This window comes from Entelurus aequoreus, linkage group LG03 (genome assembly GCF_033978785.1).
Source record: "Entelurus aequoreus isolate RoL-2023_Sb linkage group LG03, RoL_Eaeq_v1.1, whole genome shotgun sequence".
Taxonomy (NCBI): domain Eukaryota; kingdom Metazoa; phylum Chordata; class Actinopteri; order Syngnathiformes; family Syngnathidae; genus Entelurus; species Entelurus aequoreus.
This window is the reverse complement of record NC_084733.1, coordinates 62,024,225-62,047,595: the sequence shown is the minus strand read 5'-3', so window position 1 is coordinate 62,047,595 and position 23,371 is coordinate 62,024,225. Positions and strand designations below refer to the sequence as shown.

Genomic DNA, 23,371 nt, shown 5'->3' with positions numbered 1-23,371 from the left:
TAAAAAAATTACAATATTTTAGGGGCTGTATAAAATTAGTGCTGTTAGATTAAAATATTTATCGCAATTAATCGCATTGTTCATAGTTAACTCCAAATTAAATCGCAAATAGATATAATTGTTCACATTAATAAGTGTACACAGATCATTTTCAGGTTTTAACGCCATTAATGGACAACTATTTAGCTTTTATAAAATGTGTTTTGAAAATTACACCCTTTTCAACATCTCATCACAAAAAGGACATAAACACGCTTTTAATGACAATTAAAAAACTTTGCCTGCTGTGCATTGGTGTCTTGCCAGATTGTGTATTTTGTAGAAATAGATAATATGTATTCCTGCTTTAGGAGCAGGAGCTACACTTTCATGTTTAGATAGCAGCTTCACGCATTAATAACACAAAATGTGGATTGTTAAACGATCATGCTTTAATTGTCAAAGATGTTTGGTCATGTAATGTGATATTTCTCCCTGAATAAATTCTGTACATGACATGTTGTACAAGTTAATGGTCTTCATATTGCTGCATGACAATGTTTTTACTTTCTCTATTAATTAATAAAATGTAATATTGAGCCCGCTAATCATTCTGTAATTGAGGACTCGACCCGAACATGTTATAAAATAATTTACACAATATTTCAGCCAGCCAGAAAGCTCCTCATTTCTCAACTGGCGTACTATCATTTCTTTAGGTGCAAATATCACAGAATAACATTACAAAACATCTGTGACAAAGCATGATCGTATTTAAAGACATTTTTAAACAGGATGTTTAGCGTTGCGCTTTTATTTTGAAGCCAGAAAAACTGTGTGAATGGTTTGAGAAAGTATGTTGACATGTTTTCATGTCGGATCGACTGCTTGCAATTAAAAAAAAGTCCCCTTTCGACTTTCTGCCGACAGTCTTTCATTTCCGTTGAGCTTTTATGTCATCTTACTTATACTAAATCAGTCACAGTAACAATCTAAATGTTATGTTATCACTAATGTCATCTTACTTACTAATCAGTCACAGTAACAATCTAAATCAGTGGTTCTTAACCTGGGTTCGATTGAACCCTAGGGGTTCGGTGAGTCGGGCTCAGGGGTTCGGCGGAGGTCAAGACACACCCGACTCATCGTGTAAATAAAAACTTCTCCCTATCGGCGTATTACGGATACGGCAACAGCAGAAGTCACACTGATTTGCAGGTGTGTAATTTGTTGTGAGTTTATGCACTGTGTTGGTTTTGTTCTTTGAACAAGGTGATGTTCATGCACGGTTGATTTTGTGCACCAGTAATAAAACATGGTAACACTTTAGTATGGGGAACATATTCACCAATAATTAGTTGCTTATTAACATGCAAATTAGTAACATATTGGCTTTTAACTAGTCATTATTAAGTACTTATTAATGCCTTATTCGGCATGGCCTTATTATAAGCCTAACCTTCTAACCCTGACCCTAACCAAATAACTCTAAATTAAGTCTTTGTTACTTGGAATATGTTCCCCGTAATAAAGTGTTACCAAAAACATAACTTTGACTTGAATTTTAAAAAAACCCAACATTGTATTTTTCACTAAAGAAGGGTTCGGTGAATGCACATATGGAACTGGTGGGGTTCGGTACCTCCAACAAGGTTAAGAACCACTGATCTAAATGTTATGTTATCACTTATGTCATCTTACTTACTAATCAGTCATAGTAACAATCTAAATGTTATGTTATCACTTATATCATCTTACTTACATCAGTCACAGTAACAATCTAAATGTTATGTTATCGCTGCACCTTCACCGTAATCTGAACAGATAAGTGAAGCACCACCCCACCTCTGAACGATGCGCGTTTGCTGCAGTGAAATAGTCCAGACATTTCCTTCATGTAACCTTTTTTTGGACCTTTTTGTGCACGCCTGTGGTTCAACACTAACAAATGAACTGCAGCCAAGTTTCCCCCGCTACGGCACGGCCTGAGGGGCAAAAACCGTTATTTAAATTTATAGTTAACGCCTTATTATCGCGCTAACTTTGACATCCCTAAAAAAAATTCAAAAACATTTTTTTAAATTGTGAAAATAAAAAATAAAAAAATTCAAAAAAATTTGAATAAATAAAAAGATATTAGGGGCAGTAATATGGAGTACAAAAATATTCCAGGATGCAAAATAAGTGGTCGTTAAAGAGAAGGTTTATAATAGCACCAAAATGTTTGTGGCCGCTATAGACAGCTTTGACTGTAGAGCATCACCTTTAATTATCTAACTAGGTAACAAACACCAGGTGAAATGACAAGAAAATAATATTCATGTCCAAAACTGCGTAACAGGGAGGAAAAGCCTGCAGGCATGAAGCTGCCGCCTTCTTCTTCTTGAGAGATAAAAAGGATACCTCAAGTGTCAACTTCACCTCTTTGTTTCTTCAGTCAGCGCCTTCTCCTCATCGTCACATCGCCGCCCAACCACAAACCCCCTAGAGCAGACGCTTACCGACTTCAAACGCCTTTATTCGAAGCGCTTCAGACAAGCTCCGCCTCCCACAGAGAGGCAAGGCGCGGACACCTTTTGATGGGCAGCGACCTCTAAATGAAAGACGACCTTCACCCGCCGGCTGTAGCTCAAACACAACAGAGAAGAAAGACGTGCACAGAAACAGACAAAAAAACTAACTCCAGGATCTTTTCTTTTTATTTAGATTTTTTGTTTTCTTTGTGTAGCCTGCAATGACAACAATTAAATTGTTTCGTACAATTTCACGTCAAACTCGAACCCCTTCACTTCCTCAAAAAATATCACAAATTTACATCAGGGAAAAAATTAGTTCAAAATCTACAGTCGAGATCAGTGTTTTTTAACCTTAGGGCCAGGAGGGCAGCCAAAATAATACCTGTTTGTAAGTTGTGGTCGGCATGAAGAAGAAGTCTGGCGCCACAGTCAGTGAGAAGTTAAGCGCAAAAATGATGACTTAAGTGGTAAAGCTGTATTTTCGTTTGTACTTTAATTTTATCTACACTTTACATTATCAGTATTCAGAGTTAAAAATACATTTTAGCACTGTGTCAGTTTTTATGAGTCCCTTCTCTCTTGCAGTATATTTGATTAGTATTTATTTGTGCAATCCGCCTGACCTAAGCCTTGGTAATATCATTTGACAAGGTTGTTAACCTGTTAAACAGTAAGTAAATTAGGTATAATTATAGAATACCATTAAAATCAAGTATTAATATTTGAGAGGACCGTAAGGTCAAAAAAGTTAGGAACACCTGATTGAGCTAAATAAAAATGTCTACTTTTTTGTTGCTTCCAACGTGACTTGAAACACAAATTATAATCGTTTTTTGGTCCACTTTTGTCAAATACATAATCAGCTATCACTAGTTATTGTGGTTTGATCTGTTTATGAACGAAATCCATTTCTGCCAGTTCAATTGGAACGTATGTTGGTTCTGGACTAATTTGATTAAAATAATGTTTAGGTTTGGAAAGAGGTTAGCCTGAGATGCTCGTTCACTTCCTGTCTGCCTCCAGCTGCCTTTTCTAAAGTCAATTTCTATAGGAAAAAATATATATATTTGTATATTTTCTGAAGAGCAAACATTTATTAATACAATGCACATCCAAAAGAAAGAAATTAAAGCAAAATCCCCCGTAAAAATGTATATCTTCCTAAGGTACAACATGGAGGACGGTTGTAAACAAAGTATCAGGTAATCAAATAGTGCATTGCCTTAACTGCATAATCAAACTAAACCTTGCAGTTTGCTCAATCCGATACTGGAAATGAAGTGGACATTTATGTACACCCCACTGCAGAATGGAGCCCCAAACCTTTGGGTCCTAAACGCTGCCGCCCCTGGCTGAGTGTAACTGAGAACGCTTCTCCAAATACCACATAGTACCTCGGTTTTTGAACGCCCCCGCTTTGCGTACGATCCGGTTTTCATACACTTTTTCTCGGATATTGTACAACCAAATTATCGCGCATAACAGACTACATACAGCCGTCCCTAATTTATCGCTGTTGATGACAGCAATAAATTAATTTCCGCTAAGTAGGGAAACAAATATTTTCAGAGCTAGAGCGTAAAAAACGGTTCAAGGCCTTCTAAATACGTTACATTATGAAATCCCTCTGGACATGAAAGAACACCCTTTAGTGACCTTTACATTCGTTTAATCCATACATAGTGACGCCGTCTGAGGCTGAGCCAATCACTGGGCACGATACTGAACAGCGCGCTCTGATTGTGTTTTTTTAATGCCTGAAAATGCTAAATTTTGGACCAAAACCATTACAGAATATGCTTAAAAAATATTTTTTTTAAATGAGTTAACGTTTCATGGCGAACCATTAGATCAAAGTTCGGCGCCAAACCCACGCCCACATCTTATGGCATTGGAAAAATGTGTTCGCAATTTATCATCGCCTATATGTGTAGTATCTGGCATTATAATCGTGGCTCATTTGGTCAAAGTCCCTAGGAGGAGTTTGTTCAAATACGACCCATTTTTTCACCCAAAACCATCGGAGCAAAGTTTGGCGCCATACCACGCCCACATCTTATGGTGTAGAAAAACTTTGTTCACAATTTATCATCACCTATATGTGTAGTATGTGTCATTTTAACCACAACTTATTTGGTCAAAGTCCCTAGGAGGAGTTTGTTAAAGTACGACCTCTTTTTTACTTTGGAAAATGGCCGGAAATCTTCTTAGCAAAGTTTGGCGCCATACCACACCCACATCTGATGGCGTAAGAACATTTTGTTCGCAATTTATCATCACCTATATGTGTAGTATCTGTCATTTTACCCGTGGCTCATTTGGTCAAAGTTCCTAGGAGGAGTTTGTTCAAATACGACCCATTTTTTCGCCCAAAAATGACCAAAAAACATCAGAGCAATGTTTGGCGCCATGCCACGCCCACATCTTATGGCGCAGGAAAAATTTGTTTGCAATTTATCATCGCCTATATGTAGTATGTGTCATTTTAACCGCGACTAATTTGGTCAAAGTCCCTAAGAGGAAGTTGCTAAATTACAACCCTTTTTTTCGCCAAAAAATGGAAGACGAAAACCAAGATGGCCAACTTCTTGTTCGTTTTCAGGTATGGGTTCCTGAGACTTTTATGTGCAGTTTGTCATGATAGACGTCTCCTGCGATCTTTGTGTCGATACGTGAAACTGGTAAGAGGGGCTAATTTTTTCTCATTTCAAAAGGTGGCCAATTTAAAAATGTATTTTTCAGTACTTCCAAAATATGACATTTTACGCCATACCTGATGCGCCTGCAAAAAAAAGGAGACTTTTCGTGCATGTTAAAGGTCTGAAAAAGGCGTCCAAACGTACAGAAGAAAAAACCCAATTGTGTGGTGACACTGCAATGATTGACATGTGGCAAAGGAACGACTGTCGTGTTTGCCCGTGTATCATTCCACTAAACGGACTGTCCAAACAAATAAAACCCACATGTTGGTGACTCAGGCTTTTTTTTTTATTGTGTACATCTGCAAAATAATCCACCGTGGGCCCAAAAAAAAAAAAAAGAGTTGCGAGTGGCAGCACTTTGATAAAGGAGTTGAGAAACACTATTGAACGAGTGTTCAATAAAAGGTGAAATGACAAATCATTCATCATTTATTTGTATTTCACACTGTTTTCTGCATGTAAAACAAATTAATTTCCATAAAGTGTGTTTTGTGATCATATTTTTGGGCGTCTGGGACAGAATAATTAGATTTACATTATTTTTTTCGGATGATTGGACCGAGGTACTTCTGTTTTAGATGCTTTTACATTCCATCTGGTCTGAGGCCGCTCATTCAAGTTTGCACAAAGCGGAAAGACCTCGTGTTTGTCCAAAGATGTCGGCGTTAAGGCCACTTCAAACAAGCGTGCGCGAGACGCCAACAAGCAGGGAGTGATTGGCAGCAGCCCGGCTGCTGGTAAGTCATGATGACAGGGGGAGTGAAGGAGGAAGCAGCCGAAGGATGAAATGGTGTTGTGTCTAACGGCTGTTGTCTGACAGTCGTACGCTGATGGTGTCTTTTGTGGAGACATCCAGTGTTACACTTAATTCTTGTCCAAGTGTGATGGTGATCGTGATGTGGATGATTGTAATGTGGATAATTTTCTTACACTTTTTAAAGTGCGTCATCACATAATGTAATTTCTCCTGCTTGGTTGTCATGCCGCTCCAATAAATAACCCCACAATGAAGTGTATGCTTTCTTTGATCTGCTGCCTTTTAAAGGTCCGACAGGAGCTCATTTTGTGGAGGAGTCTTTTTTTTTTTTTGCCAGAAGGTATATTTGTTACCTTTTTATTACCACCACTCGTCAGTTCAGCTGCTTCCTGTCGCACGGACATTAGCGGCTAGCCGTTCAGCTTGGCCGCCTGCTCCTTCTCCACCTTCTCTTTGGCCTTCTCGATCAGCTTCTCCTCCTTCTGCAGCATCACCATGATGTCTGCCACCTGCGAGGTGGAGACGTCGATGTCCTCCTTGTCGATCAGCTCCACCACCTGTTTGAACAAACACACATGCGGCTTCATTACGACGTTGAACCTTCCTGTCCTGTAGGTGGCGACCAAAGCAGAATGTAGGCTAAAAACAACTGTATGAAAACATTAATCGTGATCATTTCATTTTGCTTTGTTGTGTTATTTTTTAGCTTGGCTCTTATTAAACTACTTGCTAATTTCTTGTTCAAATTTGGTTACTTTTTGCCAGGGTTTCCCCTAAATTAATCAATTAATTAACTAATAGATTGTGGCGCACCACAAGGCAAAATAAAAGCCGCTACACCTTAAAGGAGAAATATACTTCTTGGGGGGATTTTGCCTATTGTTCACAATCATTATGAGAGACAAAAACACACGTCTTTTTTTATTTTCAAGATGATTAAAGACTATGGATGTCGCAGTATGAACATTTCTTCTCACGGTTATCATTATTATCGCATTATCTTTAAATGTTTATGGACATAAGAGGCTAAAAAAAAAAAAAAAAAAGAAGAATTTTGCAAAGTGGCACCTGATGGCTATAAGACGTAACTGCACTTTTTGTCCATATAGATACAAATAGTGTCCATGTATGTAAATAATAATTAAGATTATTTTTTTTATCAATATTGAAATCACGATTATTGATTATGTAAGGTAAAACATTGTTTGGATGAGGTGTGAATGCGACGCCATCATGTAATTTGTAATGTGTAATGAAAAGGCTATAACAGTTATCCATATATTTAAAGACAAATCTTTTTTTTGGTTCATTATTAATATCAAAGTGTCATCTTTATCTCATCACATGATGCCTTTATCTCTATTTTTATATTTTGATAGATGTATTTTTTTTAAGTAATGTACATGTATATGTATATATTAACGTATCCATTAAGAGTTTAAGCAGAAATATGTTGTATGGGAATTAATTACACACCATAAAACATTAACAAAATGCTGTGTCACATGAATGTTTTTTAAAGTAATTACTTTGTAACATGAAAAAACACAAGTGATGTAAAAAAAAACTGGTGTTTACTTTTTGATGTCAATATAAAACTTAAAGCAGTTTGGCTAATGAAGATTATGTTTAATAAACAAGCTTTGTTTTTTTCTCTAACAACGCCTCCTAGTGGTTCGGTGCAACAGTGTGGCCAACAAAAATTAACAGGAGTGATACCTCTCACATCGAATACACAATCTTCACAGCCTGCGTTCAGTTCGATGAGATGACAAAACATTTTAGCTAGTATTTATGTTATTTGAACACAGATATAGTTTGCAGTTAAATAAAGGACGAGTGAACATCCTAGTAAACAAACTAAATACTTTATAAACAAGTTGTGACAACATTCACGACACATCGCCTGCTGCATGTTTCCTCACCTCATTAACTCTCAGTCACAGCTGATGGACACTGTATTGAGAAAATGAATACATCGAATAGTTTTCTCCTTCGCTGTATACTTTTAGTGTGAGACAAGTGAGTCAGTCACAAATATTGTTCACACCTGTCGCCATCTAAAAACAGCAGTTTGAGACTCCACGGAAATGAAGCGAGGGAAAATGAAGTTGAACCAAACGCTTGGCTCTCTTTAACCCGAGGGGAAATCTCCATAGCAAAGTCCGTGTAGTTGTGTTCCATCATGATTTTCAAGCCAAACGACGTTAGTGCGCACACGCGTGCCAGCACTGCTGTGACTTTGTTTCCAGGAAGTAAGTAGTGCTGCCTAAAATGCAATAATAAATGACATTTTTTCTGTAATTAAGAATTTAAATAGTATTACTACTAACCGTCGGGAATTTTACCAAGATTTATCATTATACCGTTTACCGTACATCCCTACTGCAAAAATATATATAATGTAGAAACAGACACATTCATAAGAATATGTAATATGTAGGATATTTACTGTATTTTGGTTATTTTAATCAATGCCGGAACTAATTCTTTGTTGTGTTTATTGCCGTTTCCATAGCAGCGCACGTTCGACTTCTGGCGACAACCCCATGCGGATACTAACACGCATGTGTTCTAATCATGGCAGATTTGGTAAGAAACAACAAAGACGACTATTTTTGTACAAATGAGGATTCACAACCTTATATTTTTGAAGCTGAATATACAAAGGATGAACTGCTGCTTCTTGAAGCAGACAGAAGCCGAGAGAGAAGGTGAAAGTGAATCGAAGCTGCAAAATGTGGAACTTAAGAGACAAGCTTTTTCAACATAAATGGAGTGCTTACCCATAATAAACCGGAAAAAACGTCACTGGACCAAACGCACAATGTGAGTAGTTCGAGTGAGTCACACTTTAATATGTACTGTATTTATTAAACAGTTATTAAGCAGTGGCACAAACATTCATGTAATTTCCAAAACAGAAAGTGCAAGATTGTCAGAGACATTTTAAAACAAGCTATGAGTGCATGATGTCACTAAGATGACATATCAAAACAACACTAAATTAAAGTGCACTTTTTGTACAGAACGACGCCACTACAATAGTTTAAAACAAATAAAGTGCACTTTTGTGCATGATGTCACACAAGATATTTCAATAACTGTCAAATAAAAATGCGCTGCATAATAGGAAATCAAATAGTGTATGTCCTTCGCTATGTGGTAGGTTACTGCAGACGATATCTCCTTCTGTTGTTGACAATTTTTTTCATATGGTGTTGATCTGGAAATGGTTGCTTGGGCATTTTGTGGGTGTGACACCGCCCGCAGATGTTGACATGCGGAGTTTCAAGCACTCCTCATTCTCTAGCGGGTGACTTTTCAAACGATGCTACAAATTAGCAGTGCTGCTACTTTTTGTAGCAACGCTTTTGCCGCATACTTGACATATTACGGTTGTCTGTTTAACATCTTGCCGCTTGAAGCCAAACCACCACCAGACGATGGACCCTGTGCTGTTTTTCTAGGGAAATAAATCTTCCTTCATTTGTTACCAGATTCGCACCTTCTCTCTCGTAATACCACTCGCACCACTCCGCTAGCACCAAAGCTAACGTTACCCATGTCGCTACCTCTCTGCTCCGCGAGGGCGTATGACGTTGCACGCGCGACAGTATGTGACGTATGTAAGAAGGTGCGCTTGTTTTATGTCTCTGTGAGCAGGAGAGACAAGATAGAGTGAGAAACGCCTGCAGTGTAATGCCCGCAGCTAAAAGCAACTGTGTGAGAACATATACTCGAATATCACAATATAGTAATTTTCTATATCGCACAGAGACAAAACCGCGATATATCGAGTATATTCGATATATCGCCCAGCCCTAGTTGGCACTCGGCAAAAGTAAGGAGAGAAAGTTCAAAAGAAAGCATTTCAAGTTAATTTATGTTTGTTGTTCAAGCCGGTGAAAACTATTGTATTTTTTAGGACCATAGAGCGCACCGGATTATGAGGCACAGTGCTGACCAGCAGTTCTATTCAAGTACATTAGAGGGGTCGTAATATGTTGCATACATTAAGTTTTACAGACCATCTTCAAGATACCCCGTTTTGTAGGCAGGCTTATTTACGTGCCTCCACTTTGACAGCATCTTCTCCCTGTCATCTTTGTTGTAGCGGTAGTCTTAAGCGCTTCCATAGAGTCTACTGACATAAGTTAGAACTTTACACTACTTTGTATTATAAATGGCAACAGTGAAGGATTAATGTCCCATGTTTAGAGGATAGAGAAAAAGAAGGAGCGAATTGACTACAGCACGGACTACAATGGCGGTCGCACGCAAATTTTCCAACCAAGATCCCAAATACAATCAGAAGGTACCAATAGGTAGGAAAAGTTGGTTTTGCATAATATTGCAAAACAAAACGCCAAATGTCTACCAATAGGTGCCATTTTGGTGTCCTTATACACACACCACAAATAATACCCGTATGATGAAGCACGGTATGTCTGACTACGGTAGCCGTAGTAATGATCCGCGTTTCATCAAGCGGTGCGGCTTCATAGCTTACCAAAGTTGTGCTAAAACATTTTGACAGATCTTTGAGCGCCGTGTGTAATGTTCTATATTCTCAATGGAACATCAACGTTTTGGGCTTGCTTGCTCGCGTCATTTATTGAACAGGCGTCAACTTGTAGTCCACAGGTATCTCGTGTGACTGTACATTAGGCACACCGGTTATAAGGCAAACTGTCCATTTTTAATGAAATGAAAGGATTTTAGGTGCGCCTTAGAGTCCGAAAAATACGGTACACAAAGTTTGACATTACTACAGACAGTACACCGCCTAACTTTTTGAATTGTGCGCCTTTGTATCTCCGTTTGGACATCTGTGTGTTGGTTTTCATTCCAAAAATATTCATGTTAGCTTAATTGGAGACGGTAAAATGTGCGTAGCTACGAATTTGAGTGTGAATGATTGCTTGTTGTATGTTCCTGTGATTGGCCCTGCTAATTTTCGTTAGCCTGTCAACGAGCTGGTCCATTATGCATTAGAATTAAGCTTTGTGGTTAGCATGGCTTTTTGTTTCCTCCTCTGTCGCATGTTTAGATGCGACTTGAAATTTCGCCACACCTAGTGTGTGTGTGACAATCATTGGTACTTTAACTTTAACTACATTGCGTTCATTGCTGCTAGTCACTCAATTTTGCAGAACACGGCTAGACTCTGTCATCGATGTGCATTGCCAGGACAGGCTGGTACAATTGAAATCTCTATCTTGAGCCAAATGTATATTATTTCAGTCATATATGGTCCAAGCCATAGGAACAGATCCCGTTCGTAGACCAAAGGCAAAGCGACGGTCCGACAGTTTCTCTCGACAAGTGGACATACCTTAATGACGTCGTCAATGTCGATCTTGCCGTCCTTGTTGTCGTCGAGCGCCTCAGCGATGCTCTGCAGCTTGTGCTCTGGAATGTTCTGGATCTGCCGCATGACGACGATGAGCTCGTCGATGCTAATGAGGTTCTCCCTGAAGGTGTAGAAGAGACTGTATACAGATAACGGGTTATCGGCTTGAGCGGGGTGTAAAAGGTGGTGGAGATGTTTGTTTTTGTCTGGGGCATGGGGGGGCTGAGCATGCCGATCACAACAATCCTAATTTTCCCGGCAACCTTCTGGAAGCTTCCTGCATGTTAATTCATGCTAAAAACAATGAGCATCGCTTCCAAAATCTCTGATCCATATGATGTCATTAAAAATCTGAATGTAAAGGTTTCGGTGGACTACAGATTGTTGAAAGCAAGATGGGAGTGGAATAAAGCCTACTTGTACAGCACAGTCACAGCAGACAACCATGACGGCATGTTAGCAGAAGCAGCAAATAGACGGTTTATTGCAATTTAACTTACCTGGCAGCATCTCTATGTTTAGTCAAGAACAATCTGGAAAAATTTTCATCAATCAATTACAGATTGATTTCATTAGAGTAAAAGATTACCAATTTTAAATGGGGTTTTCTGGGAAACAATTGGGTTTCATTGATCTCCACCAACATTTTACCAAGCAAGCATGATGAGGATGAGAATGATTTGGATGACGGACACAAAAACTAAATATTTTGGAACACATTTGGAACATTTCACCGAATCAGTGCCAATTGCTTGTTGTAACTCTCACAATAAACCACTTTTTCAACTTTAAAACTGACAAAACAAAAAAATTGATCATTAAAAGCTGCGAGCAGTGTTAAACAAGCCTTCGCCCTCATTGCATCGCGTGGTATACGCGAGTCGGCCGGCACAGGTTAAGGAACGTAAATTAAGGTTATGTGGTCAATCAATCAATCAATTAATCAATTATATTTTATATAGCACTTTTCTCTAGTGACTCAAAGCGCTTTACATAGTGAAACCCAATATCTAAGTTACATTTAAACCAGTGTGAGTGGCACTGAGAGCAGGTGGGTAAAGTGTCTTGCCCAAGGACACAACGGCAGTGACTAGGATGGCGGAAGCGGAGATCGAAGCTGCAACCCTCAAGTTGCTGACACGGCCGCTCTACCAACCGGTTGGTAGAGCGTCGTTCCCGATAACCTGACCCACCATGAATCATTTTAGGACCCCAAAATATAAAATATGTAAAGGCCCTCTAAAAGGCATCCAAATGTATAGAAGAAAATACAGCAATTTCAATAGGGCTGCATTGCACCAGCGGGGCTCGCTCCAAATATTGCTTATCGGCCTCCTTGACTACTACTAAACAGTATCAGTATGAGTCAATCTCTAGCGCAAACACAAAAACTCAGTTTTGCACACACTCACAAATTTGGATTTACAAAATATGCAATGGAGTTTGCATGTTCTCCCCGTGACTGCGTGGGTTCCTTTCGGGTTCTCTGGCTTCCTCCCACTTCCAAAGATAGGTTGATTGGCAACACTAAATTGGCCCTAGTGTGTGAATGTTGTCTATCTATCTGTGTTGGCCCTGTGATGAGATGGCAACTTCTCCAGGGTGTACAGCGCCTACCACCCAAAAGCAACTGAGATAGGCTCCAGGAACCCTCGCGACCCCTAAAGGGACAAGCGGTAGAAATTGGATGGATGGATGAATGGAAAATATGTAATCAGATCAAAATGCAGGACACTTTGCTCAATGAAAATGTATCTCACATTTTAATTTGAAAGGCATTTATTTGTTTTTGCATGTATTTATGGATGGATTATTGTATTTCCTGGGTTTGCAATTGGCACAGATTCGGGGGAATAGCCTGAACCACGCCATGTCTAAAAATGTGAACGAGCAACATCTGATAGATATGTTCTGGTTCTTACCCGATGGGTGGCGTGGTTGCGCTGTCCATCTGTCCGTCCAGGGTCACCTTGTCATTCTCCAGCTCGAGGATGATCTTGTCGATGCGGCCTATCATTCGGTTGACTCTTTTGGACAGACGCTGGCTGGCTTTGGACTCCTGCACTGCCTTCTCCTGGCCTGTCTTGGAGAGCTCCATCTTGATCTCCTGCAGGTCCTGCAGGACGGAGGAAGAATGGGTGAATGAACATTGAAGAATTTGTACTTTAAAGAGGGGAACATGATAGAACGGCATCAGACCTCGTTGTATTCCTGGACGTCATCCTTGAGCTCCTCCAGCTCCTCCTTCTCCAAAGTCAGCAGCTTCTTCTGCTCCTTCAACTTGGAGCAGGCGTCACTGATCATGTCGATCTCCTCTTTGGTGATCTCCTCGCCCTTCAGCAAATGGTAAATGGGTTGTACTTGTATAGCGCTTTTGTACCTTTTTTAAGGAACTCAAAGCGCTTTGACACTATTTCCACATTCACCCATTCACACACACATTCACACACTGATGGTGGGAGCTGCCATGCAAGGCACTAACCAGGACCCATCAGGAGCAAGGGTGAAGTGTCTTGCTCAAGGACACAACGGGCGAGACTAGGATGGTAGAAGGTGGGGATTGAACCAGTAACCCTCAGATTGCTGGCACGGCCACTCTCCCAACTTCGCCACGCCATTCTCAGCAAAGGGAAAGGCCCCATGAATAGACCGGCGCTAACAGTACAGCACCTGAACCAGTCCCCCAACAATCTTTTGAGCTACTTACTAGAGATAAATAGAGGTAAATGGGTTATATTTGTATAGCGCTTTTCTACCTTCAAGGTACTCAAAGCACTTTGACACTATTTCCACATTCATGAGTTATGAACCAATCGTTCAAACCGAGTAAGTTTTTTTTACTCATCTGGAACTCACATGTACTCTTTTCCGTTCACTTAGCACTAGCGCTAGCTAAATTGCAAAAGGAAACCAGGTAACAGTCACAGCGTGATTAAATGCATGAAGTCAGAAGGAAGAACCGAGTTTCCCATCACTAGTGTCTCCAGGTAGCATCTGACTTTTTGAAACTTTCAGGGATTGTTAGTTCCAGGTCAAAGAAACAATCCTATATATTTTTGAGACTATTTAATCCAATATATAGAAAAAGGTCTGGTTCGATTAGATTACATTAGATTACACAGAACTTTATTGATCCGCTGAGTGTGGCCTCAGGGTCTAAGAGCAGCAACACCCGATCTCTCTTTATCCGTTGAAACTCCAAAGACCATCGGTTGGTGATTGGCACATGACCTGTTAGACCCATCTGCGCTGGGAAAAAATGTGGGCAGTGAGTACAGGGGATTGTAGCGACATCTACTGATGCCGTTCTTCCTTTGTGAGCTTGTCTGTGATGTTCTGCAGCGGGGATTCTCTCTGCTTCACAAGATTGAGCCCCAGTTTTGACAGCTCCACGCCCTTTACCCCGGTGTTGTGCTAATGTCTCCCATTTGGTATGCTCAATCCCAAAGGACAGGGATACTTTCAGGGTGTCCTTGAACCTTTTTCTCCTGGCCTCCTTGAGATTGTACCCTGAGAGAGTTCGCCATACAACAATTTATTAGGTAGCCGGTTCTCTGACATCCGGGCTGCATGTCCAGCCCAGCGAAGCTGCAACTGCATCCCGATGGTGTAAGTCTTGGGCTGCATAGCACGGGCAAGGACCTCAGTAGCCATGTGTACATGGACAACATTTATTTATTCTTAATTTTAATGTTAATGTGTACATGGACCCTGTAAAAAAGTATCTGATAATGACATGCATGGTCGTCTCGGTCACGCTTCTGATCGGTCAGCCGGCATCGCCGCATTGGGCCGTCCCACGGGTCCCTTCCACGCAACGGAGGCCGACCAGCAGGCTTGGAGAGACCCACATGACCGGACAAGTGTCAAGGAGACCGCGAAGACGTTGTCTTCGAGCGATCACCCACTGCCTTCATCTTCTATTGACATCACGGCAACAGCAGTGGCTCCAATGTTTTCCTCAAAGTGGAATCTCGCGGGATGGTATTTTACGAGAATTACGGCTCATGACTCAAAATACTCTTTAATGGAAACACCTACAAGTCGCTAATGTACTTTATCGAAATGTTATTTTGCGAAAACCTGCAATAAAAACACAGCTTATAGGTGGTCCATGTTTCACAACCATATAAAAGGATAGTGAGAACAGCTCGGCATAGACATGTCATGGATCAAACAGAATAATAGGTCCTATTTACACTGCACACCAAATCGGATTTTTTGCCCTCAAGTGACACAGATCGGGATTATTTTGCCAGTCTAAATGCAAAGTGCTTCAAATCTGATCTTTCACATCAGATTCAGGCCACATCAGGAGTTAGTGCAAATCAGTTTGGAATCTGATCTTTTTAAATATGACTTTAGTCTGAACGCAATGCAACCTCAATGCGACCCGTATGTGACTTTTTCGTCAGCTTTGGGCAAGCTACATCATTCGTGTGCGCACGGAAGGACGCAACCGCCAGCGGAAATTGATATTTTATCACAACATCGGGTTTCGATGAGCAACGTTTATTTCCAACGGCCAAATTGCTTGGTTTTAAATGACGTCACGTGCGGCTCACGTCCTGCACAATAAGTACGCGTGGTGGTCAGGCCAGCGTCTGTTCTCAATGGTTATTAGGCAGTATTTAGCCTTTCTCAAAGAAAAATGCCCTTTGCTTTTGTTGTTTACGGCTGTACAAACCGTTCCAATCGCAAAAAGAATAAAAGTTTCTTCAGAGTTCCTCGAGAGGCAATCAACAAGGGAGGAAAAGTGCAAGATTTTACAAAACAACGACGAATAAAGTAGAACGCACTCCAGCCCAAGGGAGCAGAGTCGAACAATGCACGTGTTTGCAATGATCAATTCATAAAAAAAATTGTTTGATGTACTTTTAATGTTTAGTGTTACCACGTTTAAGAGTTATCTTGATATTATTTGTATTTCTGAAAACACATTTTAGCTATGAGTGTTTCATAAATCACCAACTCAGCAAAGTCTAATTAAAATAAATCAAATGTGATCAAAACCTGAAATAGTTCAATCTTTACCAAAGGCAACAATCATAAACAAAAAATTCCTTGATCAATCAATCAATCAATGTTTATTTATATAGCCCTAAATCACAAGTGTCTCAAAGGGCTGTACAAGCCACAACGACATCCTCGGTACAGAGCCCACATACGGGCAAGGAAAACTCACTCCAGTGGGACGTCAATGTGAATGACTATGAGAAACCTTGGAGAGGACCGCATCACTCGAAACATCTTTTTTTGATAATTATAGGGATCTATTCCATTGCATAGTTAAATGTTTTGCTTGTATCTTCTTTTTTTCGCAGGAACATCTAGGCCCCTTGCGTACTCATAGTTTGCGTGCTGCTTGCTGCACAATCGCCATATTGGCTGGGCAGACCGCCACAGTTTTTCACTTCCTGAAAAAAGTAACGTCACGGAATACAAGCAATAGTGCGCAAAATAATAGGCTATATGTAATAATTGAACATATATTTTGATTTTTAAATAATTGTGTGATTGTTGAAGGACCAGAATGGACGCTGTTGCGTATTTGCTTACATGTGAGTTTAAAGATAAAGCTAACGTTGATCCACGCAAATATATATATATATATATATATATATATATATATATATATATATATATATATATATATATATATATATATATATATATATATATATATATATATATATATATATATATATATATATATGCACACATTCATAATTTTACTTTAATATATAAACATACTCATTCAAGGTGTGGCAACCATATCTATGGTGGCAATTGTTATTTCATTTTGTAGTAGTAGTAGCGAATTTACGGAATCCGGTCAACTTCCTTTGTTTTCACTTTATCGAACTGCGCATGCAAGTGACGTCGAGGCCACATTGGGGCCGCATTGGGGCCGTGTGCGTTTACACTGGAGTCTGATAAAGACCACATTTTACTTGCAGTGTAAACAGTCAGCTGGAAAAAAAATCACATTACGAAAAAATCTGATTTAGTCATAAAGTATTAATTTAAAAAATGCATGGATAATGATAATAATCAAGGCAGAATGTCATATTATCGCACATTGTTCCTGTCCCCCTCCTCATCTTCCATCATCTCAACCCCCTCTCTTCAAAATAAGGGGTTATAAAGTTTGATGGCACAGGGAACAAATTAATTTTTAAGTGTGTTTGTTTTGCTCCTGCTGTCACTGAAAAAACTTCTCTGAGCGCTGATGACCACCTGCTGAGAGTGTCTGGCATCTTCTATGATGAACAGCAACTTGTTCAGCGGTAAGGGATTCCAGTTCCATCCTAATCACTACTTTTTTATAAAACTTGCAATAATCGTTGTTATAGCTAGTTGATCAAGTTTACCGTTAGTCAACATATATATAATTAGTGAGCTCTCGGAGATCAATTTGTTTTCTTTCTTACCTTTTTGCCCCTGTCATTATCTATATATTCTTAAACCTGGAGGTCCAAGGTCAGAAGATGTTTTCTCCTACATTTCTACTGTCCTCAACCATCCATGTATTGTCTAAGCGAGCAGCTAGGTGGATTCAAACAACACATCACTACAGAACAAATACAACTTGTGAGAAAATGTAAGGGTTGGGAAGAGCAAGGTTCACTTCTAGAAGGGTCTACAAGGACTGGAAAGAGAATAACTACAATACAAACTTTATTAGCATTAGCAACCTTCAGAGCACCAGCATCTCAGAAGGTTGTCACACATGCAAGACGCCTACAGAGAAGGAGGACTGTGAGGGAATTATCCAGGTCCAGAACGAGCAAGGACTTAAAGCAACTTGGGAAGAGGAGGAGAGACATTGTTAAAGCTAACCTGGTAGCGCAGGAATGTCTGCCACTGTTCATACTGAGTGGTGTGAAAGGAGAGCAAGTGACAGCGTCACGAAGCGACAGGCCAGTGAGTAAAGCAGACAAATATTTTACTAGCTCATGCAAAACATTAAAAAAAGATACACAACACTTGATTTAATAAATGCTAGTAAAAGAGAGCCAAATGCAGTTTTGTGTAATATAGTGATATTGAAAACAAACACTCACTTTAACTCCTTCAATGGCAGGTGCTGTGTCCCTGAGCGTGTCGGCATGAACAGCGTGAGACTGGCTGCGTCTGCTTATCTTGGCCTCCTGTTCCAACTCGTCATCCTGCAGAGGACAAAAAAGGTAAGAGTTCATCTGACATGCAGCAGAGAGCAACATGTGAACATCTCTAGAGGCTGAACTTGTGTGCTGCTGATTGTGCGACATAATGACTTTGATTTGATGCATGTACTCAAGAAGTTTCTGTGTTTGGAACTAGCATGCGAGTTGAAGTGAAGTATTCGTACTCTGGCAGCCTTCTCAGCAGCATCAGCCAGCCTCTCCAGCTCCCTGTCTTTGTTGTCCTGACGTATGGCCGCCTCTTCCTGCAGCGTAGTTTCCACTTTGGTCTTGTTGTCCACTTTGGACAGCTCCATTTCGGCCACCATTAACTGAGCCTCCTTTGTCTGGTGAAAAGAGAGCAGCCGGATCAAGACCGAATGCTGTAATTGTGGGTTTCTATGTAACTGAAGTAGCTTGATCATGTGCACAACTGCACAAATATGTAACATTGACCATGACATAAATTGGGCTTGACTATTAGGGGTGTCAAAAAAATAAATTTTGAAATTAATCACAATTCTTATTCGTAACAATTCTTTAACAATGAAAAAAAATCAAAAATCGATTTTAAAAAAAGGACACCCCCGATGTAGATGATCATATTTTCTGTACAGATTTACTTTAGAAAAGAGATACTTCTATTGCCTATTCGTATTTGAGTTAAGTGGTGCATGTAGAACCAAATACAAGTACTGTCTTTGATGATGACCTGAGCTCACAAGCAAAGAGTTTGTCAAAACCCCCACCATATTGTAGTCTGTCTACTTATTGTTTCCTTGGTCCATAAAACCCATACTATCATATGGAACATATGCAAAACACCACAATGACTTGACATCATCTAGTACATACCGCCATTTCAGGAAGCGTCTGCAGGGTGGTCTTCAGCTGGTCGGCGGGGGACAGAGTGTCGGGGAGGTACATAGCTCGAGAGAGCAGCAGCAGGGAGGTAGGAATCTGCTGGGTGAGATGCAGCTCCAGCCACTGTAAAACACAGACAGCAGGTCAGCAACTGCAAATGAGTGCATCATTTCAGAACATAAATACAGTAGAAGTGAGGAAGACTCTGCCATTACCTGGCTGAGCTGTTCTCTCAGCCGCTCCTCTGTGACCCCGAGAGATCTCATCCCTCGAACCCGACATGCGGACTGGACCTCGTTTACGTTGAGGCTCTCCACACCCTCCTCTGCTATCAGCTAGAAGATGAAATGCTAGGTTTACATTAATAAGCTAACAGACATTTAAATAGGTCATATTATGATTATTTTGTCTGCATTTAAAACACTTCCCCGTGGTCTACATAACAAGTAATGAAGGTTCTTTGGTCAAAATCTTGCATAGATTACGTTTTACAGACCATCTTTAAAGCATTTTCTGACGGTCTCTCCCCGCCAGCCATGGTATAATATTTAGACTTAGACTTAGACTTAGACAAACTTTAATGATCTACAAGGGAAATTGTTCCACACAGTAGCTCAGTTACAATGATGGAAAGTGTAAGGATGGAAAGGACAATGCAAGTATAAATAGACTAAATATAGCGATATAAATATAACATATATGTAATATTTACATAATATATGTACAGTATATTATATATACTGATATATTATATTATATTATGTCTATATCATATATACAAAATATAACAATGACCATGTACGCACATGACGACAATATTACAGTATATGTGACAGCTGCAGCATAAAATAGAGAGTAAATCCAGCAGAAAATAGAAAATAGACATTAAAAACAAAGAGAAATAGCTAACATAGAAGGTGTCAAGTAATAGACACATATCATCTATTGCTGTATGGCGAGTGATTATACAGCTGGATGGAGTGCGGAATGAATGAGATCTTGAATCGAACACTGTGGGAACGAAGCTGAAGGAGCCTGTTGGGAGTATGAACTCCTCTGTCCCTCAATTGTCTGGTGGAGTGGGTGGGCAGGATTGTCCATGATGGCCAGCAGTTTGTCAAGTGTCCTCCTGTCCCTCACTGACACAAACGCCTCCAACTGCGGGCCAATAGTTATGCGGCTTTCCAGATCAGTTTATCAATCCGGTTTGATCCAGCACAAGTCTCTCGAGGACTTTCATGACATGGGACGTCAGGGCAACAGGTCTGAAGTCATTCAATCCCGATGGGGTGGGCTTCTTGGGCACCGGCACTATGCAGGATGTTTTCCATAGCGCTGGTATCCATTCTGACTTCAGACTCAGGTTGAAGATGAAGTGCAGGATCTCAGTCAACTGAGCAGCACAAGTCTTCAGGACCCAGGGGTTGACTCGGTCAGGGCCTGCTGACTTGGCTGGATTGACTCTCTCCAGCTGTCGTCTCACATGTCCAGGTGTCGGACACACCGGGCTGGCTTTCTCAGTGGGGGTGGAAGTGGGGGGACAAGAAACAGTGGTGGCAGGTAACAGCGAAGGAGTTTTTGTATTGATGTTCAGGGGAGGTGTGAGAACAGGAGTAGTGGGGGGAGGGCCAGTAAGGGGTGCATTGCTAAATCTATTGAAAAACAAATTCAGCTCGTTGGCTCTATCTACACCCCCATCCAGCAGTTTGGCTTTGTTGTTGAAGCCTGTGATGGCTTTTATGCCTTTCCACACATCACGAATGTTGTTCTGTTGGAGTTTAGCCTCTAGCTTCCTCCTGTAGGCAACTTTCCCTTCTTGCAGCTGAACTTTAAGATGCCACTGAATCCTCCTCAACTCGTTCCGATCACCGGATCTGAAGGCTAGCTTTTTTTATTCAGCAGCACCTTTAGCTGGCTGGTGATCCCGGGCTTGTTATTTGGGTAACAATGGACAGTTTTTGTAGGGATGATGGAGTCCTCACAGAAATTGATGTAGTATGTGATGCAGTCTGTGATGCTGTCAATATCTGTCCCGTGAGGCTTACAGAGTACGTCCCAGTCTGTGGTCTCAAAACAGTCCTGCAAGGAAAGGCATGCTTCCTGGTTCCGCCTCTGCACTGATTTTGTTGAGACAGGCTGCCTCCTCACAGCAGTAACATATTGAGGTGTTAAAAGCACCAGATTGTGTTCAGAATGTCCCAGGGGGGGCAGGGCAGTGGCACTGTATGCATCTTTTGAGTTAGCATACAGTAGGTCCAGAGTTTTACTGTCCCGTGTTGAACAGTGCACATATTGATGGAAAGTGGGTAAAATAGAGTTCAAAGAAACATGATTAAAGTCACCCGAGATGAGAATGAGTGCATCGGCATGTTTGGTCTGTTGCTTAGCAACAGCAGCATGAATGGTGTCTCAAGCAGCAGCCTCGTCAGCAGAAGGAGGGACGTACACTCCGATGAAGATTACAGAAGTACCTTTTACCCTTGGCAAATAATATGGTCGAATTCCAACAGCCAGAAGTTCAATGTCCGGCATACAAACACACTCTTTAACAGTAATATGTCCAGGATTACACCACCTCTCGTTCACCAAGATGGCAATCCCACCGCCTTTTTTCTTACTGCTCAGGAGTGTCTCTATCCGCCCGTGAGGTTGTGAAACCGGGTAGAGACGCGCTGTGGTCCGGGAAGTCTGTGTGTAGTCAAGTCTCCGTAAATCACATGATACTGCACACGGCATACTCACACGGCGTACTCCTTTTGAGTTCGGACGAGCCCGAACAATTCGTCCATTTTATTCGCCAAAGACCGCACGTTCCCCATGAGGACAGAGGGAATTGCAGGCTTAAATTTCCTTTTCCGCTCCCTCATCTTTATGCCGGCACGGCGTCCCCTGCACTTTTTCCGTAGTTCCACGGGAAGGTCCAGCCGCGATCCCCATAGCACTGGTAAGGAGAGCGCAAACAGCTCCTCGCGTGTGTAAACAAAAGGCCTGCTGCTCCGTTGATCAAAGCCAAACACAAAACGGCCAGAAAAGAAAAAGAAAAGTAACAAAAACACACAAAAGTGCCCAAGAACCATAATTAGTGGTTTAAGTAAAAGATAAGTGATAAAAAAGCAAGAAAAGTTGAGAATAATACCAAAAATAAAGTAAAATGAAGGAAATCAAAGGAGCTACTGTGATATGCTGCCACTCTTTCAGGCGCATCAAAGCTTGTTTAGCGCGTCCCTATCGATTCTAGTGACAGATGTAAGTTAGAACTATACACTACTTTGTATTAGAAATGGCAACAGCGGAGGATGCATGTGCATGTACGAGCCAGTGTGCCCCACAACAAGAGGATGGAGGAAAAAAAGGAACTTATTGACTACAATGTTGGGCTACAATGGCGGACTCGCGCAAAGATCATTGGGTAAATTTCTACCAACCTGACCTCACCAACTGAGAAAGCGTCACAAGTTGGGCAGATTCCAAACAGCTCGTTTGGAGGTAGTATGAAGGAAGGCAAGATTGTTTTATTAATACTTTATCTCCACAATGCCTTCACTGTTTGTTTTATGCAGATCTCAAATACACAAAAACAGGTACCATTCAATGGCAGGGTTTTCCCTACATTTAATTGATTGTGGCATGGCGCCACGGCAAAATAAAAGCCGCCACACCTTACAAATGAAGATGGTTCACGTGAAAACAAATTGAACTAAGACAATGTATGAATGGATATATATCACATATTATTTACGCACTCGTGACTAGCAATGCGCTGCAAATTCCGTCACCGAAAGACTTTGATAATTCAAAGAGAACTGCTGAAACAGGATGTTGTGATGAAGTAAGTAAGACGCACAGCATTGTCTGGAGCAGAGGTAGCATGTCTGTGATGTGGATGTACTTGCTGAGATATACCCACGTACAGCCAAATACAAAATGTGTAATCTGGACATTGGCGCTATATATATATATATATATATATATATATATATATATATATATATATATTATGAACATATATATATACTGTATATACATATATA

The 23,371-nt window shown here is 40.6% G+C and overlaps 1 protein-coding gene across 4 annotated transcripts in view; it reads right to left on the bottom strand.

Moving 5' to 3' along the window:
* Nucleotides 1–2,669: 2,669 nt before the first annotated feature.
* The window catches only part of letm1 (leucine zipper-EF-hand containing transmembrane protein 1), a 61,128-nt gene continuing 40,426 nt past the window's right edge, over nt 2,670–23,371 (bottom strand). The window contains exons 7-15 of one of the 4 annotated variants that reach the window (XM_062042394.1): nt 19,556–19,675; nt 19,332–19,463; nt 18,665–18,823; nt 18,378–18,482; nt 18,154–18,186; nt 13,510–13,644; nt 13,233–13,426; nt 11,293–11,449; nt 2,670–6,511 (exon numbers count right to left, since the gene is read on the bottom strand). In XM_062042394.1, coding sequence (XP_061898378.1) covers nt 6,365–6,511; nt 11,293–11,449; nt 13,233–13,426; nt 13,510–13,644; nt 18,154–18,186; nt 18,378–18,482; nt 18,665–18,823; nt 19,332–19,463; nt 19,556–19,675 — 1,182 coding nt within the window. In that variant the 3' untranslated portion in view covers nt 2,670–6,364. The remainder of the gene's footprint in view (nt 6,512–11,292; nt 11,450–13,232; nt 13,427–13,509; nt 13,645–18,153; nt 18,187–18,377; nt 18,483–18,664; nt 18,824–19,331; nt 19,464–19,555; nt 19,676–23,371) is intronic. The other 3 variants (XM_062042395.1, XM_062042396.1, XM_062042397.1) reach the window with 3 other exon arrangements.